Below are 16,815 nucleotides of genomic sequence, written 5' to 3' on the forward strand. Positions count from 1 at the left end.
TTGCAAATTCATTAGTCCAGTAAGTACGTAAGTACTGCGGCATCAAGTTTATAGCCAATGTGCACATTTATCACATCACAGGTGCGCATTCGCCCATTATAGCCGATGTGCACATTTAGCACAACACAGGTGCACATTCGCCCATTATAGCCAATGTGCACTACCCCGCCCCACATGTGCACATACGCCCATTATAGCTAATGTGCACTACCTCGTCAATTTGGGTACACACAGCCACAACTGCCCAGATCTGTGTGATGGATTCTTCGAGAGGTTGCTGCTCCCTTTATGGAGAAAATCCCGTGTAAGTTGTTTTCTTTCTTTGCCAATGAATGTTGATCATTTATTCATGGGAATTGTTGAACGGTGTGAGCATTGAATATTGAATTAAAGGTTTTCATAATTTTTTTTCCATCTGAATTTGGTATGGGGGAGACTTTTAAAATTGTGGTTGTAGCACATTTACTATTATTGAGCCAGAGAACTTCTGTAAGAATAATCAGTGTTTTCATGTCAATTTTTTTTTTTTCAGGGATTAATCATTTTCATCAAACACCAGATAGAGAATGGTTTGGAACTGATGCAGTACTTCGAGTTAGCTTGGGAAACTTCCTGTTTTTTACTACTCTATCGTTCATGCTGATTGGTGTAAAGAACCAGAAGGATCCTCGCGATAGTGTGCACCATGGTGGTTGGATGATGAAGATCTGCTGCTGGTTCCTCATAGTGATATTCATGTTTTTCCTTCCAAATGAGATCGTCAGCTTGTATGGTTAGCCATACTCTTCTGCTCTTATTAGTCTTTGTATCATTCTTTGTCATGATGACTTCAATCTTGAAAATACCTTTGCTTATCAAAATGAATATATTAAATAGAGAATATCTTCCTTTGCAAATTTTCTTGAGTTGAAACTTCCAATTCTTAGCTCATAAGTGATAATCATGGAGTTTGTGCTTTTTTAATTTACTCATTGGTATTAATGTTAAAAGTGTCATTGCATCTTTGCAATTCAGTGAGTTGCTTCTTCTTTCGGGTTTTATTACATATGTTGGCATAACAATATGAACAATATCATTGTAAGTATGTTTCACACTGGAGATGCAATTGATATGCATAAACAAATTCAAAGTTTGGTTCAAGACTGTTCCTTCTTGTTCAAGTTGTGCTGTTGTTGGATTTTGTTCACGGATGGAATGACAAATGGGTTGGATACAATGAGCAGTTCTGGTCAGTTTTATAATGTACCCATGTTCATCTAATATTCTCATTAATTTGTGCTTTCTTTGGGTTTTAATATTTGTCTGTCTTGTATCGTCTTTTCAGGTACATAGCGTTGTTTGTTGTTACACTTATATGTTATGTGGCTACATTTGCCTTCAATGGACTTCTTTTCCATTTTTTGCACCATCTAGACATGACTATGGGCTAAACACATTCTTTATTTTAATGGCTCTTATTTTTGTCTTCTGCTTCGCTGTGGTCACTCTTCATCCTAAGTATCTTGGATATTTCTTCCTATAAATGAATATTTCATACCCACCATTTTCTTAAATGCTCTGTTGAGCCTGTGCAATTTGGTATTCAAAGTTCATGGAGCCAACTTTGCAAGGATATTGACCTATACATTCTTTTCGTGGGTGCATTGGATATGATGATATATATGTATGTGCGAAATGAAGACCTGGGACTTTCTTGTATTCCCTATGTAAAGTATCATTGCAGTTTAACATTGCAACAGAATTACCTTTTTTTTTTTCTTTCTTAAAAAAAAAAATCCAAACTGTCTGATCTGACCAATGCACAAATGATTGGAGTTCTCAAACAAACAATTGTATCCCAATTCATCCATCCATCAAGATTTGACATTTGATGCTGTATAGGTGAAAGGAAGCATCTTCCCAGCTTCAGTTTTATCATTGTACTGCACATATCTTTGCTACAGCGGTCTTGTGAGTGAACCTAGGGATTACGAATGCAATGGCTTTCATAACCACTCAAAAGTTGTTTCCAGTGGCACCCTTACTCTTGGGCTCGTCACGACAGTTTTATCTGTTGTCTACTCAGCTGTCCGTGCTGGATCTTCTACAACTTTGTTTTCTCCTCCAAACTCACCACGGGCAGGTCTGTATGAACTTCTGAACCCACTGTGGTTTCAAAAACTTAAAGCTGAATAAAGTCGGTAAAGAGTGATTGGTTTTCTGTTGTAGGCACTGGAAAGTCTTTGCTACCATTGGACAGGGCCGATGAGCATGAAGAGAGAGAGAACGCAAAGCCTGTTACATATTCATACAATCCTTATGCTCTGGACCCTTGTCCAGCATGCATGCTGGACACGGATAACAGTGCCGTTAGACACTATTATCTTTTTTTTTTTTAATTTCAGATTCGTTATAGGAATATATGTTCATAATTTTATTACTATATGTTCATAATTGTAAGTTCATAATGTCAGAGCTCTATGTTCATAATTCAATAACTGTACATTTATACTTCCATAATTGTACATTCATAATTCCGTAATTGTACATTCATAATTCAATAACTGTAACTTCATAATTTTCGAAGCTCTATGTTCACAATTTTAGAGCTCTATGTTCATAATTTTATCACTATATGTTCATATTGTAAGTTCATAATGTCAGAGCTCTGTGTTCATAATTTCATAACTGTATATTCATAATTGCATAACTGTACATTCATAATTGCATAACTGTACATTCATAATTGCATAACTGTACATTCATAATTCAATAACTGTAAAATCATAATTTTCGAAGCTCCATGTTCACAATTTTAGAGCTCTATGTTCATAATTTTATCACTATATGTTCATAATTGTAAGTTAATAATGTCAGAATTCTATGTTTATAATGTCATAACTGTACATTCATAATGCCATAACTGTACATTCATAATGCCATAACTGTACATTCTAATGGCACAAACGAATAACGCCGTTAACGGCGAGACAAAATCAAAATTTTTTTTTTTTTAACTGGAATGACGCGTTTTTCTTAAAAATAAGAGCATAGCATAAAATCTTAATTATTGAGAACAATATATCAAAAGACTCAAACGTGATTAAAGATATTTATAATAAAATATGAAACGTAATTAATTGGATAAAATAGTTTGAATAAAAAACATGTAATAAATCACACATCTTATATATTGATAACATATTTACAAATACTTTTTTTTAATTAGATCACTTTCAAGTTTTTCTAGATTAATTTGAATACGATGACGCACAATAAAACTTCTAAACTACATTGACTAGATAATTCATTAAAAAAAATTAAATTCTTTTAAAATATTTTTTCATAACTAAATCACAAAATATATTACATATATACATAACTCATTATAAAGTTCACAAAATAACAAATATTCTAAATATAAGTAGTAAATTACTCAAATAAAAATAGATTCAAAATTTAATATGAATTACAAATCAATCTATATTATAAATCTCACTATAATTATAGAAAGGTAAACAATAACAAAGTTTCAGAATAAATTTAGAAAAATAAAAATTAGAAATAGAAATAAATAAATTGTAAAAAATGTTATGTAAAATGTTATACAAAGGGATTTGATCCCTTGACCATGAGCATAAGCATACATACAAACTACAAGTCTTACCAATTCAACCAACTCAAATGTCAATAAAATACAATTCTTAAATTCATGTAGTAAATAGTGTGTGGGGGGGGGGGGGGGGGAATTTTTATGTAAACATAAGGGGCATTCGATCCCTTAAACATGCGAATTGAAACACCAAGGCTTACCAACTTAGCGAGCTTAGAAACCCTTAATGCAAACACATATTAAATAATTATACCATATTTCTATATAGTATATATAAGAGGTAATTCTATAAGGCAGTGGGCCCTTCCGAGCATGGGGCCCTGGGCAAGGGCCGGGCCTGCGGCTCTGTGGGTGGGAGTGGGAAATTGGTGGATGTCGGGTGGGTGTCTGTTTGGGTCAGAATTGCGACCGGATGGGCAACTGCTGCTCTATTCATCTGGTCCCTGGTTGCTCCAATTCTCTTACCGGATAGGGAGTTCTGAGCATAGGCCAAAGTGCCAAACGGCCACAATATTTTGTATATAAGCCAGGACCACAACCTGTGACTTACGAAATTCACTCCTTAATGCCATCTTAATCCTTGCAAGTGGATTAATGGAGATGTTGACCTGTAATAATACCATTTTCTATGAGGTGCCATGTTCATCTGTGAAAAGTATTCATCTTTTGCAGTTATTATCAGCAAATTATATTGTGAACCTCGGCCACCTTTCAAACGGATCTAATACAAGCATGGTTGCAAAAATCGCGCCTAGGCGCTAGGCGCCCGGCCGCCGCCGCAGGGAAGGCCGGAATCGGCCTCCTCCGCGGCCGGCTAGGCGGTCTAGGTGGCCGCCTAGCTGGCTGAACCGGCGTCTTTTAATTTTTTTTTTATTTTTTTTTATTTTGCGTGGTAAAGTGGGAAATGTTCGGGAAGGCACAACTTTAGACTCGGTTATCCGTTTTGGACAATTTTTTTTCAAATCGCGTATTTTCTGCCTCCCAAATTATCAGTAATTTCATCTCACAAATATCAATATTGACTAAAAAATATGTATTGAATTTATAAATTTTAAAAAAATATGTATTGAAATTATGAACTTAAAAAAAATGTATTGAAATTATAAACGTAAAAAAAATATGAAACTTAAAAAAATATGTATTGAAATTAGAAACTTAAAAAAAAATATGTATTGAAAGTAGTAACTTGAAAAAAATATGTATTGAACAAAAAATATATTATAAACAAAAAACAGATAATTGTAAATAGAAACTTAACAAAAAATATATGTATTGAAAATAAAAACTTAAAAAAAATATTGCACAAATAATTAGGCATTAAAAAAAACAGTGACGAGTTCATCTTTTTTTTTAATTTAATATTTTAATTAATTAAATTTTGAATTAAAATATTATTAATTACACCCCATAAATGAGGTTTGACCAAGTTGTGCAAATAGCAAAATGAACTTTCATTTGGCTATTTACACCACCTATATAATTATTGAAAGCTTTCACCTTTTTACAAATTCAGAATACTTTATATCCACTCTTCCAACTTTAAATACTTTATATCCACTTTTGACCAAAGAGTGGTGCAAATAGTAACACCCTTTGTCATATATATATATATATATATATATATATATATATATATATATATATATATATATATATACACACATATATATTGTATGTGTGTATATATATATATACATACATATATATGTGTGTATATATATATATACATATACATATATGTGTGTATATATATATATACATATACATATATATACATATATATATATATATATATATATATATATATATATATATATATATACTTGATTCGAACCTTTGCCATTGCCATCCTAGTTAAGTCAAACAAATTGGCCTAGTCAGTTCTGACTTCACCGGTTCATGGCTATAAACCGGTTCTTCGTTGCAATCGTAAATCAATCCTTTAATTCCTATGTCTTATTTCTCTTCAACAAGCCCCATCAATGATCACCATCATCTTCTTCCCTGACAAAGCAAAGTACGACTCCTTTCTCTATTCCATATTGTATTTCCAAGTAATTTAATTGTCATACTCTTAGTATTAATTTTTTTAACCTTTGTAACTGATAAACATTATTTTTAGTGTTATTTTATATAATATTTTTATAGTTTATTTGCAATAATTAATAACGAATTAATTAATTTATATATATTTTTATTTATTATTAGTTTTAATAGGTTTATTAATTTTGTTCAAATTTTAGAATAGTTATTATTAAATTTATTTAGTATTTGAATTCTGTCAGTTCAATAATTCTTTGATCCTAATTATTAATAATAATATTAAATTTTATTTTAGTAGTACATGATCAGCAGAAGTTTAATAAATGTAGATTAGTTATATATGGTCCCTAATAAAATTATAATAATAATAATAATAATAATTATTATTATTATTATTATTATTATTATTATTATTATTATTATTATTATTATTATTATTATTATTATTATTATTTTCCTCCTTGTCAATCGTAAAAAGCGAACGAGAGAGAGAGAGGCGTAGGCTTTTTCAGCGTCGCCACTCGCCAAGCATGAAACCCGGACAGCATGGACCGATTCCAGTTCGGCGAGGTTTGCGCATCGAAGCTCGGAGGTACGGAGGAGGCAGTATAAAAGAGGGCGGCTTCAAGGAAGAAGGATCGTCAATCTCACTCCGGACCAATTTCGGTCGGAGGTGATTTTCTAGAAAAGTTTTCCGATCAGAGAAGATTTTGTTCCGGCCGGCGGACAGCAACTCTCTTCGACGGTGAAGTTTGGTGGGCAGCAGATTTATTTTCGACGGTGGCGTTGGACGGTTGGCGGAAGTCCAAATCGCAAGTATCTTCCTGGTTTATTTTCTCTCAATTTAATTCACTTAGCCTTTTGTTTAATTGTCACTAGCAAGTTCTCAATTTTTGGTGCCATTCCAATTAATTTGTTTATTTTATTTAGTTCTCAATTCCAATTTTGTTAGTGTGCACTGTGCTGTGTTGCTACGTGGATGAAGCTTAATTACAATGACAATGCTTAATGATGTTGCCATGGGTAATTAAAACATTGATGTCCCCTGCTAATCATTGTAATCAAAATGCATTGGTAATTAATTAATTTTGCTGTAGTTTGATTCTTAATTAGTGATTAGTGTTCTTGATCTTCATGCGGCTAAATTTTTCACAAATTGTGAGCACACTGCTTTAATACTTCAATTCCTGAGTACTTAGCTTGCTTTTAATTTTTGATTTTAAATTGCGTCCTTAGTTCTTTCCACTTTGGTTACAAGTTGATATTCTAGTTCCTAGTGATATATTTGTTACCTTCCTAAGCATTTGAATTCAATAACTTTGCTTTTGAATTTATCTTTGGCATTTAATTCTAGCACGTTAAATTAAGTTAATTATTTTAAAGTCATTAAATTGCATCGTACAATTTTTGGTGGGATCGACCCTAGCTAAAAGCACACTACTACTACAATTGACTCGTAGGACTATATATTAAAATTGTCCATCAGTAACTATTTCGCCTGAGGTTCTATTAGCTTAATGAATTTATCGCCTTCATTTTGTTAATTTTAATGATAATTGATTGAAATTTATTGTTAATTCAAAAGAAGTTATACGCAATGTTGATTTCGAATGAGTTTTAGTTTTGTCATGTTAGGGTTTAGCTGTTTTATTTATTGTTTCTATTTTTTGATCGTTGAAGAAATTGAAGATGTGGGCAGCATCTTGTCTCGCATCGTGTTGTGCTGCATGCGCTTGCGATGCTTGCCGGACGGTGGTGTCAGGGATCAGCAGGCGGTCAGCTCGGATTGCGTATTGTGGTCTCTTTGCATTCTCACTAATTGTGTCATGGATTCTTCGAGAGGTTGCTGCTCCCTTTATGGAGAAAATCCCGTGTAAGTTGTTTTCTTTCTTTGCCAATGAATGTTGATCATTTATTCATGGGAATTGCTGAACGGTCTGAACATTGATTTGCTAATTAATTTTCAGTTGCATGGAAGTTCACTTTGTAAATATGGGGCTATGTACTTTGTTCATCTTAGTATGGGGCTATGCACTTTGTAAATATGGGGCTATGTACTTTGTTCATCTTAGTATTTTCAAAGTATTGAATATTGAATTAAAGTTTTTCATAATTTTTTTTTTGTTTTAAAATTGTGGTTGCAGCACATTTACTATTATTGAGCCAGAGAACTTCTGCATGAATAATCAGTGTTTTCATGATAATTTTTTTTTGGTCAGGGATTAATCATTTTCATCAAACACCAGATAGAGAATGGTTTGGAACTGATGCAGTACTTCGAGTTAGCTTGGGAAACTTTCTGTTTTTTACTACTCTATCGTTCATGATGATTGGTGTAAAGAACCAGAAGGATCCTCGGGATAGTGTGCACCATGGTGGTTGGATGATGAAGATCTGCTGCTGGTTCCTCATAGTGATATTCATGTTTTTCCTTCCAAATGAGATCGTCAGCTTGTATGGTTAGCCATACTCTTCCGCTCTTATTAGTCTTTGTATCATTCTTTGTCATGATGACTTCAATCCTGAAAATGCCTTTGCTTATCAAAATGAATATATAAAATAGAGAATATCTTCCTTTACATATTTCCTTGAGTTGAAACTTTCAATTCTTAGCTCATAAGTCATAATCATGGAGTTTGTGCTTTTTTACTCGTTGGTATTAATGTTAAAAGTGCCATTGCATCTTTGCAATTCAGTGAGTTGCTTCTTCTTTAAGCTTTTATTACATATGTTGGCAAAACAATATGAACAATATCATTTTAAGTTTGTTTCACACTGGAGATGCAATTGATATGCAGAAACAACTTCAAAGTTTGGTTCAGGACTGTTCCTTCTTGTTCAAGTTGTGCTGTTGTTGGATTTTGTTCACGGATGGAATGACAAATGGGTGGGATACAATGAGCAGTTCTGGTCAGTTTTATAACGTACCCATGTTCATCTAATATTCTCATTAATTTGTGCTTTCTTTGGGTATTAATATTTGTCTGTCTTGTATCGTTTTTTTCAGGTACATTGCGTTGTTTGTTGTTACACTTATATGTTATGTGGCTACATTTGCCTTCAATGGACTTCTTTTCCATTTCTTCGCACCATCTGGACATGAATGTGGGCTAAACACATTCTTTATTGTGATGACTCTTATTTTTGTCTTCTGCTTTGCTGTGGTCACTCTTCATCCTTCTGTAAGTATCTTGGATATTTCTTCCTATAAATGTATATTTCATAGCCAACATTTTCTCAAACAAACAATTGTATCCCAGTTCATCCATCCATCAAGATTTGACATTTGATGCTGTATAGGTGAAAGGAAGCATCTTCCCAGCTTCAGTTTTATCGTTGTACTGCACATATCTTTGCTACAGCGGTCTTGTGAGTGAACCTAGGGATTACGAATGCAATGGCTTTCTTAACCACTCAAAAGCTGTTTCCAGTGGCACACTTACTCTTGGGCTCGTCACGACAGTTTTATCTGTTGTCTACTCAGCTGTCCGTGCTGGATCTTCTACAACTTTGTTTTCTCCTCCAAACTCACCACGGGCAGGTCTGTATGAACTTCTGAACCCACTGTGGTTTCAAACTTAAAGCTGAATAAAGCCGGTAAAGAGTGATTGGTTTTGTGTTGTAGGCACTGGAACTGGAAAGTCTTTGCTACCTTTGGACAGGGCCGATGAGCATGAAGAGAGAGAGAACGCAAAGCATGTTACATATTCATATTCCTTCTTTCACATTATCTTCTCGCTTGCTAGCATGTATTCTGCAATGCTCCTCACAGGTTGGTCAACCTCTGTGGGTGGGAGTGGGAAATTGGTGGATGTCGGGTGGGTGTCTGTTTGGGTCAGAATTGCGACCGGGTGGGCAACTGCTGCTCTATTCATCTGGTCCCTGGTTGCTCCAATTCTCTTACCGGATAGGGAGTTCTGAGCATAGGCCAAACGGCCACAATATTTTGTATATAGGCCAGGATCACAACCTGTGACTTATGAAATTCTCTCCTTAATGCCATCTTAATCCTTGCAAGTGGATTAATGGAGATGTTGAGCTGTAATAATACCATTTTCTATGAGGTGCCATGTTCATCTGTGAAAAGTATTTGTCTTTTGCAGTTATTATCAGCAAATTATATTGTGCACCTCGACCACCTTTAAAACGATCTAATACAAGCATGGTTGTAAAAATCGTGCCTAGGCGCCGATTAATCGGTGCCTAGGCGCTAGGCGCTCCTCCGCGGCCGGCCGCCTAGCCGTCTGAATCGGCGTATTTTAATTTTAATTTTTTTTTTCGTTGTAAAGTGGAAAAAGTTCGGGAAGACATAACTTTTGACTCGGTTGTTTGTTTTGGACAATTTTTTTTATCAAATCGCGTATTTTCTGCCACCCAAATTATCAGTAGTTTCATCTCACAAATATCAATATTGATTTAATTTTCATACGCTTAGTATTCATTTTTTTAACTGTTGTAACTATCTTCGCCTGAGGTTCTATTAGCTTAATGAATTATCGCCTTCATTTTGTTAGCCTTCATTTTGTTAATTTTAATGATAATTGATTGAAATTTATTGTTAATTCAAAAGAAGTTATACGCAAAGCTAATTTCGAATGACTTTTAGTTTTGTCATGTTAGGGTTTTAGCTATTTTATTTATTGTTTCTATTTTTTTTATCGTTGAAGAAATTGAAAATGTGGGCAGTATCTTGTCTCACATCGTGTTGTGCTGCATACGCTTACAGGGATCAGCAGGCGGTCAGCTCGGATTGCGTATTGTGGTCTCTTTGCATTCTCTCTAATTGCGTGGTAAAGTGGGAAATGTTGGGGAAGAGATTACTTTTGACTCGGTTGTCCGTTTTGGACAATTTTTTTTTCAAATCGCGTATTTTTTGCCGCACAAATTATCAGTAGTTTCATCTCACAAATATCAATATTGACTAAAAAATGGTACCCGGGTTGGACTTCCATTTGGAAGGTTGTAAGTTCGAGCCTCAGTGGAGGCGTTATTAGCTCTTTGTGTTTCAGTAGGTTGAGAAAGTATATGAACAGATACTACAATGTAATAGAGCTAGTAGCATTCAAAAAAAAAAAATAAAAAAAAAAATAAAAACTTAAAAAAAATATTGCACAAATAATTAGGCATTAAAAAAAACAGTGACTAGTTCATCATTTTTTTTAAATTAATATTTTAATTAATTAAATTTTGAATTAAAATATTATTAATTACACCTCATAAATGAGATTTGACCAAGGGGTGCAAATAGCAAAATGAACTTTCATTTCGCTATTTACACCACCTATATAATTATTGAAAGCTTTCACCTTTTTACAATTTCAAAATACTTTATATCCACTCTTCCAACTTTAAATACTTTATATCCACTTTTGACCAAAGAGTGGTGCAAATATTATATATATATATATATATATATATATATATATATATATATATATATATATATATATATTTACTTGGATTCGAACCTTTGCCATTGCCATACTAGTTAAGTCAAACAAATTGGCCGAGTCAGTTCTGACTTCACCAGTTCATGGCTCATGGTTATAAACCGGGTCTTCGTTGCAACCGTAAATCAATCCTCTAATTCCTAAGTCTTATTTCTCTTCAACAAGCCCCATGAGTGATCACCATAATCTTCTTCCTTGACTAAGCAAAGTACGGCTCCTTTCTCTATTCCATATTCTATTTCCAAGTGATTTAATTTTCATACGCTTAATATTAATTTTTTTAACCGTTGTAACTATCTTCGCCCGAGGTTCTATTAGCATAATGAATTATCGCCTTCATTTTTATTTTTTTTTAATTTTAATGATGATTGATTGAAATTTATTGTTAATTCAAAAGAAGTTATACACAATGCTGATTTCGAATGAGTTTTAGTTTTGTCATGTTAGGGTTTTAGCTGTTTTATTTATTGTTTCTATTTTTTTATCGTTGAAGAAATTGAAGATGTGGGCAGCATCTTATCTCGCATCGTGTTGTGCTGCATGCACTTGCGATGCTTGCCGGACGGTGGTGTCAGGGATCAGCAGGCAGTCAGCTCGGATTGCGTATTGTGGTCTCTTTGCATTCTCACTAATTGCGTGGTAAAGTGGGAAAAGTTTGGGAAGGCATAACTTTTGACTCGGTTGTCCGTTTTGGACAATTTTTTTTTCAAATCGCGTATTTTCTGCCGCCCAAATTATCAGTAGTTTCATCTCACAAATATCAATATTCACTAAAAAAAATATGTATTGAATTTATAAATTTTAAAAAAATATGCATTGAAATTATGAACTTAAAAAAAATGTATTGAAATTAGAAACATAAAAAAAAATGTATTGAAATTAGAAACTTTAAAAAAATATGTATTGAAATTCGAAACTTAAAAAAAAAATATGTATTGAAATTAGTATCTTGAAAAAAAATATGTATTGAACAAAAAATATATATATTAAACAAAAACAAATTTATTTTAAATAGAAACTTAACAAAAAATATATGTATTGAAAATAAAAACTTAAAAAAATATTGCACAAATAATTAGGCATTAAAAAACAATGAAGAGTTAAAAAAATAAAATAAAAAATAAAAATAAAAAATAAAAAATAAAAAATCGGCGCCTCCTAGGCGCCTAACTTTTTTGCAACATTGAATACAAGCTCATTTTTAATATATTTATTATATTTTGATACATGTTTATTTTTAGTATATTGCAAACTAAAATGAATATGTAATACATATTTAGTGTATTGAAAGTCAAAATGGATATATAATACACTAAAAATGAACTTACAATATATTAAAAGTAATCATATTGTAACACCCCCGATTTTTACACAAATTTAAAAGCTTAATTAAAGGGAAAAACAAGCTAAACATTCATTCAGAATAAGCGGAAGTGCTATGCTACACCTATCTCAACATAGGTGCACAGGCTAAGTCTAAACCAAAATCTCAATAACAAAGTCATAGGAAATAAGGCACATAGGCCATAAGTCTAAACAAGGGAAAACATGAAGAGCTACACTATCTAAGGTCCACTAGCACGCTCTCCATAAGCTACTCAAAACCTGTAAAAGCATAGGGATAACATCCGTAACATAATATATAGATATAATAAAATCATTTGAGACAGAGAGATACAGTATATATCATTTTAAAACCAAGAGAGGGAACATCAAGAGACACAACATAACACTCTCAACAAAGACCAACCATCAACAACAATCAACAAGTCAATAAGGACAACAAGCAACATACTCAACCATAGACACAACCTACCATAATCACGGTAGAGTTCCCAATAGACATGCTCATAAGCAATGAATACAACAAATCACACAATGACAAATATCAAGTTCCAACCTTATGTCCTGTTCCAACCTTATGGCTACCCCCGACCTTATTTCAGTTCCAACCATTACCTCCTAGTGCCACCCTGTACTTCTGAGTCCAACCTTATTCCGCCTGGGACCGTCGTCCCCCGCCAATCTTTACAACCAATCATTATACCGTCGAACTCTCAGTACACGAGGGTACCATTAAATAACACAATATTACCACCGATCTCGTGAGCAAAACTCAATAATATTACCACCAATCTCATTCATAGTTACACATAGTCATCATCAAGAGGATTGAGGCTCATCAATAGCCCAATCAAGTATCAACAACGGGTACAACAAATGTACAAGATCACATCATAGAAATCAATCAAGAAGTTTCAATGATAGACATGAAACAATACTCAACAACAACAACGAACTTCAATCCAATATCAACATGATTGGAAACACAAGTTGCCAATCCTCAAGAGAATGGACAAACAACACATACTAGCATCAACGACATCATATCTAGCATACTCATCAAACGGGTAAACCAAAACGGTTCCAACGAACCTCAAAGACCCACATAAATCTAACGAATCACAAAGTTGGACTATTAGCACGATTCAAGACACCAAATCCTAACATAGATACTTAGGACATCGTTCTAGACATACGAAACATCAAGGAGACACCCAAAAACTCAACAATCCAACAAAGGGAGGCCAAAACATCACATACCAAAGGGTGGAACCACGGGGAAACAACCCCCGCCACAATTGTAACACCCCGTGTTAAGACCTTCAAATCTGAATTAATTATTAAACTAATCCCGCTAATTAAAATAATTAAAAGGGGGGCTTAATCCAATTATAATCTCCTTAATTAACTTAGGTGGTCCACAATGGATCATGGACCCTTATCCTTAATCCTATAAGAAATAGGATAAGTGGACCCCTACTATTCAGACCCTAGTTGGGACTCCTAAATCTATATATAGGGACTTGGGAAGCATTTCAAAACCCTGCCACCAAACATAGGAGAATCCACGGAAAAAAGATCTTAAAGAAGAACCTTAGTAGCCAAGGATATTGATTAGGGCTAAGAGGTAACCCATGTCTCGACAAAACCTATTTTCCTTGCTATATCTTATTCATTGGCTCCTTTGATATATGATTCTATGCTTGAGTCTTGATAGAGCTTTGCCTAGGATTTATATTGTGTTTATGTGATAATCTTGATGTTCTTGATACTATGATTAATTATATGAATGATCTTGTATTTTGATCGTGTCTAGAGCCCTAGGGTTATATCGTAAAATTCGTATTATGATGTTCTTGGTTAATTTGGGTGGGATTTTGCATGTTTGGGTGTTGAGTCTTGCTTAGGACTTGTGTTTAGGACTTTGCATATAGATTTCTTGATGTTCTTGTGTTGGTCCCAAAAGAGGTAAGGTGAAAGTCTAGGGGGGGGGGGGGGGGGGGGGTGAATGGACTTTCAAACTTTTTCGCACAGCACAACAATTGCTAAGCCAGAGATAAACCAAAACTCTTAACTAGATTGTTAGAGTATGGTGCACAGCGGAAATAAATAAAGATAAAGTGTGTGTGAGATTGTGACAATTATATCTCGTGTGAAGCAGGTAAAGAGCAGTAAGTAAAGAAAGCAGTAAAGAACACAAGACAATTATAGTGGTTCGGAGGTGGTGTAATCCTCCTACTCCACTTGCTCTTATCTCCAAGAGCAATTCACTATATCCACCACTTCTTGGTTCCAAGATACAATGAATTCCGTGATCTAGTGCTTTGATCACCAAGCCCGCACTAATCACGCCCAGTGAAACCACACTGCTGCTTCGGGTTTCACGTCGTCGCGCTACTATCCTAGGATTTCACGACTCCGCGTTACTTTCCCCCTGTCTTCCACACTCCGGTAGAAACGTATCCCGTGATCTAGTGCTTTGATCACAAAGCCCGCACTAATCACGCCAGTGCCTCCGACACTGCTGCTTCGGATCTCACAGCTCCGTGTGACAATCCAGGATTTCACAGCTCCTCACAGCTCCGTGTGACAATCCAGGATTTCACAGCTCCGTGCTACTTTCCTCCATTTTCTTGTTTTGCTCCAAAACAAGTTTTGTCTTGCTTCCAACTTCGAGACTCTGTAGCTGATCTTCAATGATGCGCTTAGTCTCTTGTAGATGAAGATTAAACACTCTTGATGATTTTCTCGTTGTAGATGAAGATTAAACACTCTTGATGATTTTCTCGTGATAGCACTTGATTTTTATGCTCTGTTTAGCTTTGCTTTTAGAACTCTGATATGATATTCCTCTGGTTTTAGAAAAGTTGCTTTTAGAACTCTGATCTGATATTCCGCTGGTTTTAGAAAAGATAAGCTAGCCGTTGGTAGAACTTCAACTTACTTCATGCAAATGAGTTCCCAAACTTCATCGGATGGTTTATCTAGGTTCTCTCAAATTTCAATTTTAATGGTGAGATTCGAACTTGAGCCAAGTCACATAATACATCAAGCATCTTCCACTTCGTCCGTACAGCTTATTGGTTAAATCTCCAATCTTCTTTGATGTACTCCTTTCTTTCCATAGATGCTTGATCTCCAAGTCAAATTCATGCAATCTTCCAATCTTAATTTTCTTCAACAAAAATTCTTCTGGGATATCTTTTTGAGTAGTAGCGACGTGATTTTCATATCATTCATATTCTTATATTTGTCATTTTCTCCAGACAAATTCTTGATTTTAGGCTTGATATCTTCTTCATCTATTTTCATGCATCTTCCTCTATTTTTCTCTTTTGCAATTTAAATAATTTCCCGATCATGGTCTAAGACTCCACTAGACCTATAAAATAAAATTGGGGGATCTACAAATACACATTTGACATATCAAAACCATTACACTTTATTCCTAACATCTTGTGATTCCAGATGTCCCTGAATCATTATGTGATTTATGTTAGGTCCAGACATGTTTAGGAATCATGTTTGAACGTATTTGGTGTGATTCTTGATTTAATTCCGTTACTTGAATACGTGGTGTTGTCATTTTGTGTTTGAATGTGTATGGACATGGTTTCGGTTTCCACGAAAGATCCCGGGACCGAAATATTACATACGAGTCAGTGGGGGGTAGGTGGGGGCAGGGGTGACCGCCACCTACCCGCTGCCCCCTTGCCCGGTTTCCAGCGAGCAGGCGACTGCTCGCTGGCCGGCGGGTGGTCCTCCACCCGCCGCCCACACGCTGGAAAGTTGGTGGGTGTTGTGGTGTTTTTCCCCATTTGATTTTTTCTTGTGTCCCGTTGTACCCCATTTGTCGTGTATGAGTCTCGTTTGGTATTTTAGGCATCGTTCTAGGATTTTATGTGTATTACGTGTCATTGGTGTTGTATCTTGCTTGTTATGTGATTATGTGTTGATGGATTGATGATGATGAGTATCGTGGTCATTGTGCAATGGCCAGAGTGACTGATGATGATGATGATGTGATGATGAGATTGTGATTGGTGGAAAATAAACTGTTGGCGGTTGGCACCACTTGTGCCCGGTCATTGTACTAAAGGTATATGCCATAGCGGTGACTGTGCTAAAGGCACACACCCACCTTAGACTTGTTTGCCGTTGAGCATGGGTCAGGTTATAAGTGTTGCGGTGTCATGTTAGAGCTATATGCGCTAACCCCTTGATATTGGCACTAGAGGTGCATATCATTGAATGGCACTGCGGCACCATCTTGATATGTTGGTGGTTGAAAGGTGGGTTCGTCGGTGGGGGCATGTAGTTGCCCGGAGGCATAAGGGGTGGGGACATAAGGGTGGCCTGGAGGTATAGGTTGGAACTGATATAAGG

At 35.0% G+C, this 16,815-nt stretch overlaps 1 protein-coding gene and 1 pseudogene across 3 annotated transcripts; both read left to right on the top strand.

The window, feature by feature from the left end:
- Nucleotides 1–263: 263 nt before the first annotated feature.
- Nucleotides 264–2,411, top strand: LOC109152530 (annotated as a pseudogene).
- A 3,704-nt stretch (nt 2,412–6,115) lies between these two features.
- Nucleotides 6,116–10,546, top strand: LOC109152537 (probable serine incorporator). Of its 3 annotated transcripts, XM_019300237.1 has the most exons (8): nt 6,116–6,451; nt 7,316–7,508; nt 7,855–8,094; nt 8,434–8,545; nt 8,643–8,817; nt 8,936–9,176; nt 9,261–9,407; nt 10,362–10,546. In XM_019300237.1, the coding sequence occupies exons 2-8, from the start codon at nt 7,325–7,327 to the stop codon at nt 10,427–10,429; spliced, it is 1,167 nt and encodes a 388-aa protein (XP_019155782.1). In that variant the 5' UTR covers nt 6,116–6,451; nt 7,316–7,324; the 3' UTR covers nt 10,430–10,546. The 3 variants fall into 3 exon arrangements, with proteins under 3 accessions (XP_019155782.1, XP_019155781.1, XP_019155780.1); XM_019300236.1 differs by lacking the exon at nt 10,362–10,546 and having other exon boundaries at nt 6,116–6,462; nt 9,261–9,721; XM_019300235.1 differs by lacking the exon at nt 10,362–10,546 and having other exon boundaries at nt 9,261–9,721.
- The last annotated feature ends 6,269 nt before the right edge of the window (nt 10,547–16,815 follow it).

The sequence above is a fragment of the Ipomoea nil genome, unplaced genomic scaffold (genome assembly GCF_001879475.1).
Source record: "Ipomoea nil cultivar Tokyo-kokei standard unplaced genomic scaffold, Asagao_1.1 scaffold2426, whole genome shotgun sequence".
Classification (NCBI taxonomy): Eukaryota; Viridiplantae; Streptophyta; class Magnoliopsida; order Solanales; family Convolvulaceae; genus Ipomoea; species Ipomoea nil.